Source organism: Clupea harengus, chromosome 7 (genome assembly GCF_900700415.2).
Source record: "Clupea harengus chromosome 7, Ch_v2.0.2, whole genome shotgun sequence".
Classification (NCBI taxonomy): domain Eukaryota; kingdom Metazoa; phylum Chordata; class Actinopteri; order Clupeiformes; family Clupeidae; genus Clupea; species Clupea harengus.
The window spans coordinates 29,266,207-29,280,361 of record NC_045158.1 but is presented as its reverse complement, the minus strand read 5'-3'; the positions used below and the strand labels follow the sequence as shown (position 1 = coordinate 29,280,361).

Below are 14,155 nucleotides of genomic sequence, written 5' to 3'. Positions count from 1 at the left end.
AGCGACAGATGGTTTGCGTGAAAAAAGTCACCCGTCAACTTTTAAGTGCGAGTGAATAGATCTTGGCATAACTGATGCATTGTGGGTTGATCTGAATACATTTTAGTTTAAGTTCAGCTTCAACATATGCTCCAATTAAGCTATATTTGCTTGTTCTTAGTGGCAAACGTTATTTTAGAGTTAAGACCTAACTTAGGCTTATGCTCGGTGAAACTCTTCGGTTTGTCCTCATAGAGTCATAGACAGCAACTTGTAACAGTTTCACATAGCAGTGCAGAGAACTGAACTACTGAAACAAGTGTGTTAATACAATTATGACTGTTTGCTAAATGGGGATAATAATACAAATAATAATGTATAAACTCAAAAAGCAATATCTCAAATGCTCTCCAAAGCGACATGTGTGTGTGTGTGTGTGTGTGTGTGTGTGTGTGTGTGTGTGAGCATGTGTGTGTGTGTGTGTGTGTGTGTGTGTGTGTGTGTGTGTGACCCAGTGCCTGGCTTCACAGGGTTTCTCTGGGGGTCACCGTTCTCCTGGTGGATTCACCTAATCTGAGTTGACTTTTGATCAAAGCTTCTTCCTTTTTCAGCTGTTTATCCTTCCCACTGCTGCTATGAACTTACTCTGAGTGTGTGTGCGTGTGTGTCTGTGTGTGTGTGTGTGTGTGTGTGTGTGTGTGTGTGTGTGTCACTGCTGCTATGAACTTACTCTTCCATTTTGGCCCCCGGGCTCAATGATCAAAGCTCAACTCCCTGAATGTGCAACTTTCAAAATATACATTTATTAATTATTATAATGTTTTCAATCACTCTAGATTTATTCCTGTGCACTATGCACATCAGGTAGGTGGCTTGTTTAAAAAAATATTTTGTAAAATCATTGTTGAAAACCAATGCTTGATGTCAGGATAGTCACCTTTATTCAGTCACCTAAACACCGGTAAGCAAGAAAGGCTTATTTGAAACACTGTAAACACAGTAAGCAAGAAAGGCTTATTTGAAACACAGGGGTCAATTTCCAGCTGCCGCACTCAAAGCATTTCCTCTGTAGTACATTATTTGATTATTTGTATTTCCTTATGGTGCAATAAGAAGCAGAATGCCCAAACTCAGACACATGGAACAGCAAAGTCATCCCCAGGTGTCCAGTCCTTAAGCTCAGGGCTCATGGTGCTGCGATCTTCATGGCGAGATGCCGTTCCTTTTTCATCAGTAGATCCAGATGTTTCTTAATCCTTGGATGGGCGCAGACTCGTTTTATCCTCCGTGTGTATATTCTAAAGTAGACAGGAATCAACACCAATCATTTCTTGGTCAATGTTTTGAGTGATTCAGGTGAGTTTTCCATGCGATATAAATAAACAGTGAACCGTGAAGATCTTCACATGCCTAATAACTCACCTTGATATGGGCAGTTTCATACTCAAACTGTTATGCCACCTTCCAATAACATTTGCCCCTCAGTAAGTCAGTTAAAAATAATAGTGTTGTAAAACATGCAATTAATCTATAGCACAGTAAACACAGTATGAATCTAATTAATTAAGCAATTAATCTATAGCACAGTAAACACAGTATGAATCTTATTAATTAAGCAGTTCATCTATAGCACAGTAAACACATGAATCTAATTAATTAAGCAGTTCAATCTATAGCACAGTGAACACATGAATCTAATTAATTAAGCAGCTCATCTATAGCAAACACATGAATGAGAGTTCATATCGGCGTGGTGGAGTCTCTGTTCACTCACATGATGGCGTCGATGTCACAGAGTCCTGAGCTGCGCTGCACCTCGTACCTCAGCATGTCCTTGAGCACGTGGCGTGGGATGCGCTTGGAAACAGCCACACAGCACTTAGGAGGGTGTCCTGTGGCCCAACAACAACAACAACAACAACAACAACAACATGGAAGCAGTTAACACACATAAACCACACTGACTACACCTTAACCACACAAACTACACCTTAACTACACCTTAACCACACTAACTAGACCTTAACCACACTAACTACACCTTAACTACCTTAACTACACCTTAACCACATTAACTACACCTTAACCACATTAACTACACCTTAACTACACTAACTACACCTTAACTACACTAACTACACCTTAACCACCTTAACTACACTAACTACACCTTAACTACACTAACTACACCTTAACCACCTTAACTACACCTTAACCACACTAACTACACCTTAACTACACCTTAACCACATTATCTACACCTTAACCACACTAACTACACCTTAACCACATTAACCACGCTAACCACCTTAACTACACCTTAACCACCTTAACTACACCTTAACCACACTAACTACACCTTAACCACACTAACTACACCTTAACTACACATTAACTACACCTTAACCACATTATCTACACCTTAACCACACTAACTACACCTTAACCACATTAACCACGCTAACCACCTTAACTACACCTTAACTACACTAACTACACCTTAACTACACTAACTACACCTTAACCACACTAACTACACCTTAACCACATTAACCACCTTAACCACCTTAACCACGCTAACTACACCTTAACCACACTAACTACACCTTAACACCACCTTAACTACACCTTAACTACACTAACTACACCTTAACTACACTAACTACACCTTAACCACACTAACTACACCTTAACCACATTAACCACATTAACCACCTTAACCACATTATCTACACCTTAACCACATTAACTACACCTTAACTACACATTAACTACATTAACCACACTAACTACACACTAACTACACCTTAACCACACTAACTACACCTTAACTACACATTAACTACATTAACCACACTAACTACACACAAACTACACTAACTACACCTTAACCACCTTAACTACACCTTAACCACATTAACTACACCTTAACCACATTAACTACACTAACTACACCTTAACTACACATTAACTACATTAACCACACTAACTACACTAACTACACCTTAACTACACCTTAACCACATTAACTACACCTTAACCACATTAACTACACCTTAACCACATTAACTACACTAACTACACCTTAACTACACATTAACTACATTAACCACACTAACTACACACTAACTACACTAACTACACCTTAACTACACCTTAACCACATTAACTACTGTGACAATTATTTACTAAGATGCATCCTTACTTTGTAAGAATGATGGGTCATATAAGGATTTTGCAATGATGAGAAAAAGTGGAAAAGGGAAAGGTGACCCATTAAAGGTCAAAGGTGACTCATGAAAGGTGACCCATTAAAGGTGAGTGACCCATTAAAGGTGATCGATTAAATGTGACCGATTAAAGGTGAGTGACCCATTAAAGGTGACCGATTAAAGGTGAGTGACCCATCAAAGGTGACCGATTAAAGGTGAGTGACCCATCAAAGGTGACCGGTTAAAGGTGGGTGACCCATTAAAGGTGAATCATTATAGATGAATCATGACAGGTGACCCATTAAAGGTGACCGGTTGAAGGCGACCCATGACTTTGTAACAGTAGTGTGTCTTGTAATCGTGTTATGAACAAAACTCAATAGAACAATAGTGATTCATTCCTAAAAAGTTAAGTACATATAAATATTAACATTAAGTACATAATTAAAAGCCTTCAATTGTTTTCCCTGAAGGAAATACCAGTGCATGCAAAGCAGAAGTTAAACATTTTAAATAAAATATTAAAAGTAAATAAAAAAATAATACAATTTTAAATACAATTTTAAAATAAAGTAAAACATCAGGACATTTAATTCAATTCAAGGCAGAGAGAGATGAAGGAGAAGGACGGGAAAAACGAAAGTGAAGGAAAGAAAGACAAAGAAATGAAAGATAAGTGCCCCGATAAAGGTCAAAATGTTGGCACGAAACACCATCTTTATAAAGGTAGTTGATTACATTCAATCAGTGCATGCTTCAACACACCAGTTTAGTGTCAAATACCAGGGAGCAAAAACATGTCAGGGCAAGTGTCTGCCATGCCATCACACACACACACACACACACACACACACACACACACACTCTCTCTCTCGCTCTCTCACACACACACACACACACACACACACACTCTCACACACTCTCACACACACACACACACACACACACACTCTCGCTCTCTCTCTCTCTCTCTCTCACACACACACTATTTCTCTCTCTCCGTTTTGGACCGGATTTGTATAGTTATTATACATTTTCACTCTTGCTCATCAGGGTAAAAGAACAACTATTCTGATAACCACTGATCATAATCTTAGTAAAAGAACAACTATTCTGATAACCGCTGATCATAATCTTGCTGTAAGCAGCTCTTGAAAGGCCAAACAGTGGCTCAAACTGAGCGATTTCAAAAGATTGTGACAGCAAAGGAGAAAGACAGACAAGCAAAGCAGTTAGTCAGTGAAACAGTTAGTCAGTGTAAATGAATGTCATTTCAAAATATGAATAGGCAAGTGCAAAACAGACCTGCTTACTCGCCTTCATCTCACTAATATTCAACTCCAAATATTTCTACTGCTACTGTTTCTTCTAACCTGCTCCACCATATATTACAGACTGAGTGTGTGTGTGTGTGTGTGTGTGTGTGTGTGTGTGCGTGTGTGTATCTGAGCATGGCAACTCACCATCGATGCTGATGAAGACGGCGCAGAGGATGATTAGAGAGACCACTCTGATGTCCATCGCTGAAGTGTGTGAGAATCCTGTTGCTTGTAGACACCTGCTGAGCTTAATGAGAAACACTAACTGTCAACCAGAAGGATAAATACGCCAACGCACCTCTCACTCAGTCATCAGGGAGGGGCTACTGCCATCCATCACCTCGTGCAGTCACATGTATGATGACACAGGACACATGTATGATAATGACACATGAATGATAAATCAAATCAAATCAAATCAAATCAAACTTTATTTGTACGGCACATTTCATACCAGGAGGTAACAAAATGCGCCTCACAGTAGGACAAAGGGAGGGAGGGGGGGGGGTTTACAAAGACTTGTAAAGACACACAGATTTTTCAGAGATAAATAAACAGGAAATTACTTACTAACCATACTGGCACCGTAAAGGACTGCTCAGCACGGTTATCGTCAAACTAAGAGACAGCTGCCGGGTATGTTGTATATGTCTTTCGAGTCTGCTAGCAGTTGCTATTTCGGGAGAAATTCGGTTTTCGGTTTGCTAATCTGTGGCTAATTTTCCTTTGGTATATTAGGGTAGGCTAATAGTTACTAGTACACTCAGCTATCGGGGAATAGAGTAAAATATTTAGTTGCATATGTTTTTTGAGTCTGCTAGCAGTTGAGTTGCTATTTCGGGCGAAATTCGGGCGAAATTCGGTTTTCGGTTGGCTAATCTGTGGCTAATTTGCCTTTCCTAACAGTTCGTATTTGTACTTACCTTCCCGTTGACTTGGTGTTTTCCGATTCACCAAGTGGCCCATTGAAAAGCATCACAGGAGTGAGAGACGAGAGGCGCGCCACCAGAATGGGCAGGTCAACCTCCATGCCGAGATTGGCATTGTTGTCTCTTCCCCCCGCTCGGCCCCTAGGCCCACCCAAGACGGTCCGGGGCAGAGCGGGTGTGTACCCTACGTGTGTACGTGCTACGTATTTGTTTTTAGCTAAGGTTAGGCTTAGTAATTAAGCTCTAATATCACGATAAGGTTAACAGCGGTTTATTACAAACACTTGTAAAGAGACACAGATAAGTAAACAGATAAATGTTACAGTGAGTGATAAGCGAGATCAAAAAGGTATGTCTTAAGTGCATGTTTAATGGTTTCCACCGTTTCAGCCATTCTCAGGTGTTCTGGCAGAGTGTTCCAAAGGCTGGGAGCATAGAAACTAAAAGCTGCTTCCCCATGTCTCTTTGTCCCCTGGCTTTTAGAACTGTTAAGAGTTCAGTGCCAGAACACCTCAGGGATCTACTGGGTGTGTACCTTGAGAGCACGTCTGTTATATATTCAGGTGCATGACTATGGAGTGATTTATAGACTAGTAAGAGAATCTTGAAATCTATTCTGAAACTAACAGGTAACCAGTGCAGTGATTTTAATACTGGTGTGATGTGCGCTCTCTGTCTTGTTTTAGTGAGGACTCGTGCTGCTGCATTCTGTATTGTTTGTAGTTGACTAATGGCTTTTTTTGGTAGACCAGACAAAAGCGAGTTACAGTAGTCTAGCCTGCTCGTGATAAACGCGTTCATCAGTCTTTCAGTGTCAGCCTGAGCGAGAAATGGTTGCACATTAGCAATGTTTCTTAAGTGATTAAAAGATGTCTTAATTTTATTTTTGATATGGGTTCAAAATTGAGATCTGAGTCAAATATGACACCTAGGTTTTGGCTTGGTGCTTGGTGTGAAGTGCTAGTGACACATGTATGATCATGACACACGACACATGTATGATAATGACACATGACACATGTATGATAATGACACATGACACATGTATGATCACAAATGATCATTATTCTGCATTTACTTCCATTTTTTTCACACAAAAATGTGTGTTCCCTTGAAAAGGTAATGGCATTAGACATTGTGACAAAATTGTGTTGAAAAAGCTTTACAAGAACACACATACACTGACTCACACACACACACACACGGAGACACAGCTGTACAAGAACACAGAAGAACCCTAATCCTAACCCTACACATAGCAGAAGTGTGGTTAGCCTCCATAGCTTCATTAAATGCCCAGTCACTTAACGATGAGCCTGGAGACACATACATCTCTGCTGGAATGTATTAGTCTTTGCATGCCAGTAACTTCTGCCAGTTTCTAAGGTTTAAAATAACATTCGGTAGAAACAGTCAAAGAGTGAGTGACTAACTCAAAGTGTTTTGTAGAGCTGTGTGTGAGGTGTTGTAAGATTGCCACACAAGCTAGTTTCATAATAACATCCGCACATCTCTCATCAAGCAATGAGAACTTTGCAAACAACTCAAATGAATGTAACGTTAATGACAAGCGAACTCAAATGAATGTAACGTTAGCGACAAGCGAACTCAAATGAATGTAACGTTAGCGACAAGCGAACTCAAATGAATGTAACGTTAGCGACAAACGAACTCAAATGAATGTAACGTTAGCGACAAGCGAACTCAAATGAATGTAACGTTAGCGACAAGCGAACTCAAATGAATGTAACGTTAGTGACAAGCTAACTCAAATGAATGTAACGTTAGTGACAAGCAAACTCAAATGAATGTAACGTTAGTGACAAGCGAACTCAAATGAATGTAACGTTAGTGACAAGCGAACTCAAATGAATGTAACGTTAGTGACAAGCGAACTCAAATGAATGTAACGTTAGCGACAAGCGAACTCAAATGAATGTAACGTTAGTGACAAGCTGGAAGAAGCTGTGACTCAAACATAAAAGAATGCAACTGTTGATAATCTCACAGCATTATAGGCTGTGGTTAGGATATATGTACCATTCTATTGCATAAAGTGTGTAGCGATAATACTATGTCAGAAACATTAAGAAACCGAAGGCAGGTGGCTTTGTTATGTGTGTTAACTCACTATAAAACTCTTCTGCAGTTTCCCTAGAGCCTAATCACACACACACACACACACACACACACACACACACATACAAACAAACTCAACTGTCTTCAAACACACGTGTGTGCACACACTTACTTTGTTTACCAGAATTTACATTTACATTTACATTTAGTCATTTAGCAGACGCTTTTATCCAAAGCGACTTACAATGGATACACATTTTACATTTACACTGATGGCACACTGCTCATCAGGAGCAATTAGGGGTTCAGTGTCTTGCTCAAGGACGCTTCGACAGGGAATCGAACTAGCAACCTTCTGATTACTAAACGACTTCTCTACCACTGTACCACTGACGCCCCAGAATACTCAAGAGCACACCATTAGATCACTCTCACACCTACAGAACAGGTATCGATGAACCAAAAGCAGCTGTGATCGGGAGACTCAGACACTGAAGATGGCTGTCACGTGTCACGTCTGTCCCTGCCATGCTGATTGATGTTGAGAGTCTATAGTAAGGTGATGATGACAGAAGTCTCCATTCATTGTTATATGTGTGTGTTCGTGTACAGTTTGTTCAACACATTTTTGTCACAATCTCCTTGTGCACTGCTTTCATTCCTGTTTGGTCCATGTGGTCACTACAGTTCACTACAGTTCACTACAGTTTACTCTGCTACAGTTCACACTTAGCATTTTCTTGTGGAAATGCATCCCTAGGCTTGATTTTGTTCACCCTATTAATGAAACAAAAATAAGTGCTATAAGGGATGCTGTACAAATGCATAGTGTGCCTAGTTAACTGAAATGTCCAAGGTCACCCTGACTAACTGGAAAATGAATTACAAGTCTATACAAGTATATCTCCTCCTTCACTATCTTGCTTGGTAATTTTTAAATTGAGCATGTCGGTTGATTTGTGTGACATGCGGCACCAGTTTGTCAGGTATGGTTCTGTTATTGACTGGGATTGCAGGTCAAGAGGCGTAGGCTAACCTGTGCCACACAGAAACGGCATTCAGTGGGATTGGTGTTTCTCATTGGGGTTATAAAACCTGCTACATGACACAATACAACCTGCTACATGACACAATGCAAGACACATGCATAGAATTGGAACAGACTTTTATCCAAAAAGATTATTAAGATGGGTAAATGTTTTTAAAGGTGGACAAGGAATGTAAAACATTTTTTATTGGTTACTGGATTAAATCATTTACATAATAACATAATTATTTAAATTTGATCTGATATTGACATCAAGGCTTTTTTTCACACAGTTCTGAGAGAGTAAGAGTTGAGTTAGAAGTTGAACAGAAGGAGAAGTTGAACAGAAGGAGAAGGAAATAGAGTCGGAGAAACACACAGTGGCTCCCAAAGCCTGACAAACAGGACCGGGCATGAACCCTGAATTAAAGACTAGACTTAAGAAAACATCAGATATGTCACTCACTCAGCCATTCACCTGAGGACGCCATGTCACATAATGACAGGAGTGATTATAGGCTTGTAAAAAAACGAAAGTATGCGAATATAAAGCACATAATATTGCCTCATCCTTCAACCGTGAGAAGTGATTCAGAAAAAGTGTCACAGAGCACCTCAGGTTTTAATGAGTAACGGACACAGGTAAACACTCTCTCAGGTTCTCATGAGTAACTGACACAGTTAAACACTCCCTCAGGTTCTAAAGACTAACTGACACAGTTAAACACTCCCTCAGGTTCTGATGAGTAACTGACACAGGGTGGAAGGAGGGGAGTGCTTTTGCACAGGGATGCAGAGTTTGTTTTCTTAGACTCAGTGGGCTGCAAGAAATACAAAACATAGCAGGGGGAAAAAGGGAAGCGGTTTTGACCTTCGACCTTTGTCTTCTCCTGTCTTACTAACCGCCCACTGTGACGTGGTGGGTAGGCTTTCTACGAGACAGGTCTTACTTTCTCAGTCAAATCATCTGTCTAATAATAATATATCTGATATATCTGTGGTATACATTAGTAGTCTTTAGAGGGGGTATGTGTCATAATTGGAGTAATGAGGGGTCATAAAGGTCATAAAGGGTTATTAATATGACAAATCGGACGGATGGTTAGTTTGATCTAGCTTTGGGTGTCAGCTTGCTTGTCATATTGGAGTGATGAGACATGGCCTCTGCCCTTTCGCCCCCCCCCCCTCCACACAGCCAGTTGAGATCTACAAATGGTGTGAATCGCTTTGATAGTAAGGTGTTATCTGAGAGGGTGAGATTTCCCGGCGTAGCAATGGTGTTTCTGCCGAGGTTCTATCCTGTTGGCATAGCAGGGGTCAGGATGGTTGGGTGATCTAGGTGTGAGCATGGGTTTGATAACAGAAATTTAGTGGTGAATGACGTCGTAAACCGGTGTTACCCAAGTAAACCATATGACTTATCAGGCGCTCAAGCACAGCAAGGTCTTGTCAGCCTGTGAGATGGCATTCTTTCACTCTATTATAGCAAACTTTAAGATGATATATACATAATCCCTATGGGCTAATGGTAATGATACCGGCTTATTCAAGTTTAAAAGACTTAGTTTTGTAAGGCTTGACCCATAAGACATTTGTTCATGAGATGGTAGCTCAACAAAACCAGCTATAGTTCAACAGTACACACACACACACACACACACACACACACATGCACGCACGCACCCACAGACACACACACACACACACATACAAACACAGAGACACAGAGATAGATACACAGCATACTAATAGTTATAATATAAACAATAAAACAGGGGTATTGTGTCCGATTCTGATGTGTGTGTGTGTGTGTGTGTGTGTGTGTGGGTCTCGCGGCCTTTTGGCATCTTTTCCCGACTGACTCCCCAGCCTTTTGAAGCAGGACTCCCCACGGATATCTCATCTTGAAACCACTAACACCTCAGAATACCCCTGTGTGTGTGTGTGTGTGTGTGTGTGTGTGTGTGTGTGTTTGTATGTCTTCAATGTATCACGCTGTTTTGGGATTAAACTAAAATATAGTCACATATTACACAATACCCCTGTTTTATTGTTTATATTATAACTATTAGTATGCTGTGTGTCTGTCTCTGTGTCTCTGTGTTTGTATGTGTGTGTGTGTGTGTGTGTGTGTGTGTCTGTGGGTGCGTGCGTGCATGTGTGTGTGTGTGTGTGTGTGTGTACTGTTGAACTATAGCTGGTTTTGTTGAGCTACCATCTCATGAACAAATGTCTTATGGGTCAAGCCTTACAAAACTAAGTCTTTTAAACTTGAATAAGCCGGTATCATTACCATTAGCCCATAGGGATTATGTATATATCATCTTAAAGTTTGCTATAATAGAGTGAAAGAATGCCATCTCACAGGCTGACAAGACCTTGCTGTGCTTGAGCGCCTGATAAGTCATATGGTTTACTTGGGTAACACCGGTTTACGACGTCATTCACCACTAAATTTCTGTTATCAAACCCATGCTCACACCTAGATCACCCAACCATCCTGACCCCTGCTATGCCAACAGGATAGAACCTCGGCAGAAACACCATTGCTACGCCAGGAAATCTCACCCTCTCAGATAACACCTTACTATCAAAGCGATTCACACCATTTGTGGGTCTCAACTGGCTGTGTGGAGGGGGGCGAAAGGGCAGAGGCCATGTCTCATCACTCCAATATGACAAGCAAGCTGACACCCAAAGCTAGATCAAACTAACCATCCGTCCGATTTGTCATATTAATAACCCTTTTATGACCTTTATGACCCCTCATTACTCCAATTATGACACATACCCCCCTCTAAAGACTACTTATATCGCTTATCTTTTAATTATATCACTCTATTTTATTTACTACTTTTTATACTTTGTAATTGTATAATATTTTATCTTTAATTTGAATCATTTACATTATATGTTTCTCACTTTGTTTTATTTTTCCTTTGGATGTTGCTTTTTCTTTGATTTATGTCAAGCAGACTGAACCGCCTCTGTGATGAAATGTGCTACAGTATATAAATAAACTTGCCTTTGTTTTCCGTTTACATTGTCAGGACTGTGTACAAAGAATGGTCAGCCATAGAGTAGTGAAGAGAAATGAGCTCAATATGACAAAACGTGTCTGGAACTATACTGGAGGAATGGAACTATAGTGGAGGAATGGAACTATACTGGAGGAATGGAACTACAATGGAGGAATGGAACTATAATGGAGGAATGGAACTATAGTGAAGGAATGGAACTATACTGGAGGAATGGAACTATAATGGAGGAATGGAACTATAGTGAAGGAATGGAACTATACTGGAGGAATGGAACTATAATGGAGGAATGGAACTATAGTGAAGGAATGGAACTATACTGGAGGAATGGAACTATAATGGAGGAATGGAACTATAGTGAAGGAATGGAACTATACTGGAGGAATGGAACTATACTGGAGGAATGGAACTATAATGGAGGAACGCACCTTTGCTCTTGATCAACACAGATTGGAAAACTAAAATGGCGGGTCCCTTCTCCTGTTCTCAGCTCTGCAGAGGACTGTATGCTATTAATAAACAACCAACCAACCATGGCTAAAAACACACACACAATACAAATACAAAATTATTTATATACAGGTGATACTGTGCGCACAAGTTATTATATTGTGGGAGCATATCATTATCTTGTCTTAACATGTCTTCTGCTGACATAATAATAACTGATAACTTGCTCCCAAAATATAATGACTTATCACAGTATCAACTTACGGGACTTTGGGGGGTCCGTAAGCTACACATATGCTTTGACAAAACATTTCGTTTTTTTTAAATAAAACGTCAAACTGTCCCCTTGTTACAACCCTAGACAGTTAAACCCGGTTTCATCTACATAGACCAATTATGCACTGAAGTTTGGATAGAATTACAAAGTAATATTTGTGTCGAACATTTGTGTTCTGGGTGAAGAGTCTGGCTGCGGGACGCAATTGCGCGCGCACACACATACACACACACCCGACAGTGTAAAGTGGATCATTTATTCAGAAAATGTTAACACTGTGAAATGTCATACAGTTACATAGGCTACCCCCCCCCCCCCTGTTCTTCTGTGCAGCGAAGAACACTTGTTCATCATTCACCAACATTTTGTATATGCATGTCTTCATTCCCAGTAGGCAGAATTCGAGAATTAAAACACTTCATAATTCAGACACGTTAATTTCCTGTGGCATTGAGTTTTATCTACGAAAGCCTCTCTGTCCTCTAGTGGGCATACGCAGTAACTGCAAGAGTATCTGGTCAGGTGAGCTGTAGTCCGAGAAAGTGCTCTGAATTGAGAGGTCCGGTGATGATGGAGCGTCTGTCGCTACCGGATGGTAGTCCTCTACCCGATAGTAGTCCCGCACATCGCGCATGCTCAGACACAAACGGTTTACGGAGAGAAGGCTCAACGTCAACAGATGGGGCTGTCTTAACGCATAATGTGGGTATATTTAATGTAATATTTAATTATTAAAAGGGTGGAGACGGAGTAAGGGTAAAAGGCAAATAGTTTGTATAATGAAGAAGTGAGAAAATATAGCAGTAGGTAAAACAAATAAAGCATTGATGTGCTAGCCAATAGAAGGGAGGGAGACAGGGAGAACAAAAGAGGATATCCAGTATATCTTTAACTTCTTTACTTTTACATTTACATTTAGTCATTTAGCAGACACTTTTATCCAAAGCGACTTACAAGGATGTATACACATTTTTACATTTACACTGATGGCACACTGCACATCAGGAGCAATTAGGAGTTCAGTGTCTTGCTCAAGGAGGCTTCGACAGGGAATTGAACTAACAACCTTCTGATTACTCAACGACTTCTCTACCTCCTGTACCACTGTCGCCCCTTTACTTCTTTATTATACAAACGTTAAGAACGTACAGCTGTATACAATGACCAAACTTCTTAAAGTATACCGTCTTTCGCGAACTTCCATCAGCTTTAGCCAGGGATTGTATTCCGCTGTCTACAGTGTCGCAAAGTGGCGATTGATCGGGTAGTGCGCATGCGGACTACCATCGGGTAGAGGACTACCATCGGGTAGCGACAGCGTCAGCAAGGCAACTTGTATCTGCCAAACAACTGTCTGTTCGTAAAAAAACACAACACAACATCCGGAGAGTCAGAGTTTATACAGCATTACTGTACACATTTGCAGACAAATACATCGATTTCATCATAACTGACACACTGTCCACTGTGTTTTAGTTTGATGAGACTTATTTAAAGAAAGGTCTCATGAAAGAAAATTATTTAACGATGGCGATAATGTCTCACCTGCACTGCAGCACACGCCAGGGGCGGCACAGCGACCCCCGTGAGACCCACACACTTTTCCCGGGTTATCGCATGGGCTGAACAGGAAGCTTTCCCGCGCACAGCCCGCCGTCTCCATGGAGCCCATGAAGCAGCCGCGGTCCTCCACGCAGCAGATAATGGGGCCGAAGCATCTGCCACGCCTCCCCGGACCACAAGTCAGGCACTGCCCAAAAAATAAACAAATTAATCGATTCAGTGTTTTCACAGAGCTTAATTTGCAACTTAAGAGGCAACACACACCGACGTGTGTCTTTAACA

General features: G+C 40.7%; 1 protein-coding gene across 1 annotated transcript; it reads right to left on the bottom strand.

Moving 5' to 3' along the window:
* Positions 1–910: 910 nt before the first annotated feature.
* ccl27a (chemokine (C-C motif) ligand 27a) lies at positions 911–13,938 on the bottom strand. The gene is made up of 4 exons (XM_012814457.3): positions 13,856–13,938; positions 4,655–4,757; positions 1,754–1,871; positions 911–1,277 (listed from the first exon to the last, which is right to left on the bottom strand). Exons 2-4 carry the CDS (start codon positions 4,710–4,712, stop codon positions 1,166–1,168), a joined length of 288 nt encoding a protein of 95 aa, XP_012669911.2. The 5' UTR covers positions 4,713–4,757; positions 13,856–13,938; the 3' UTR covers positions 911–1,165.
* Between the last annotated feature and the right edge of the window lie 217 nt (positions 13,939–14,155).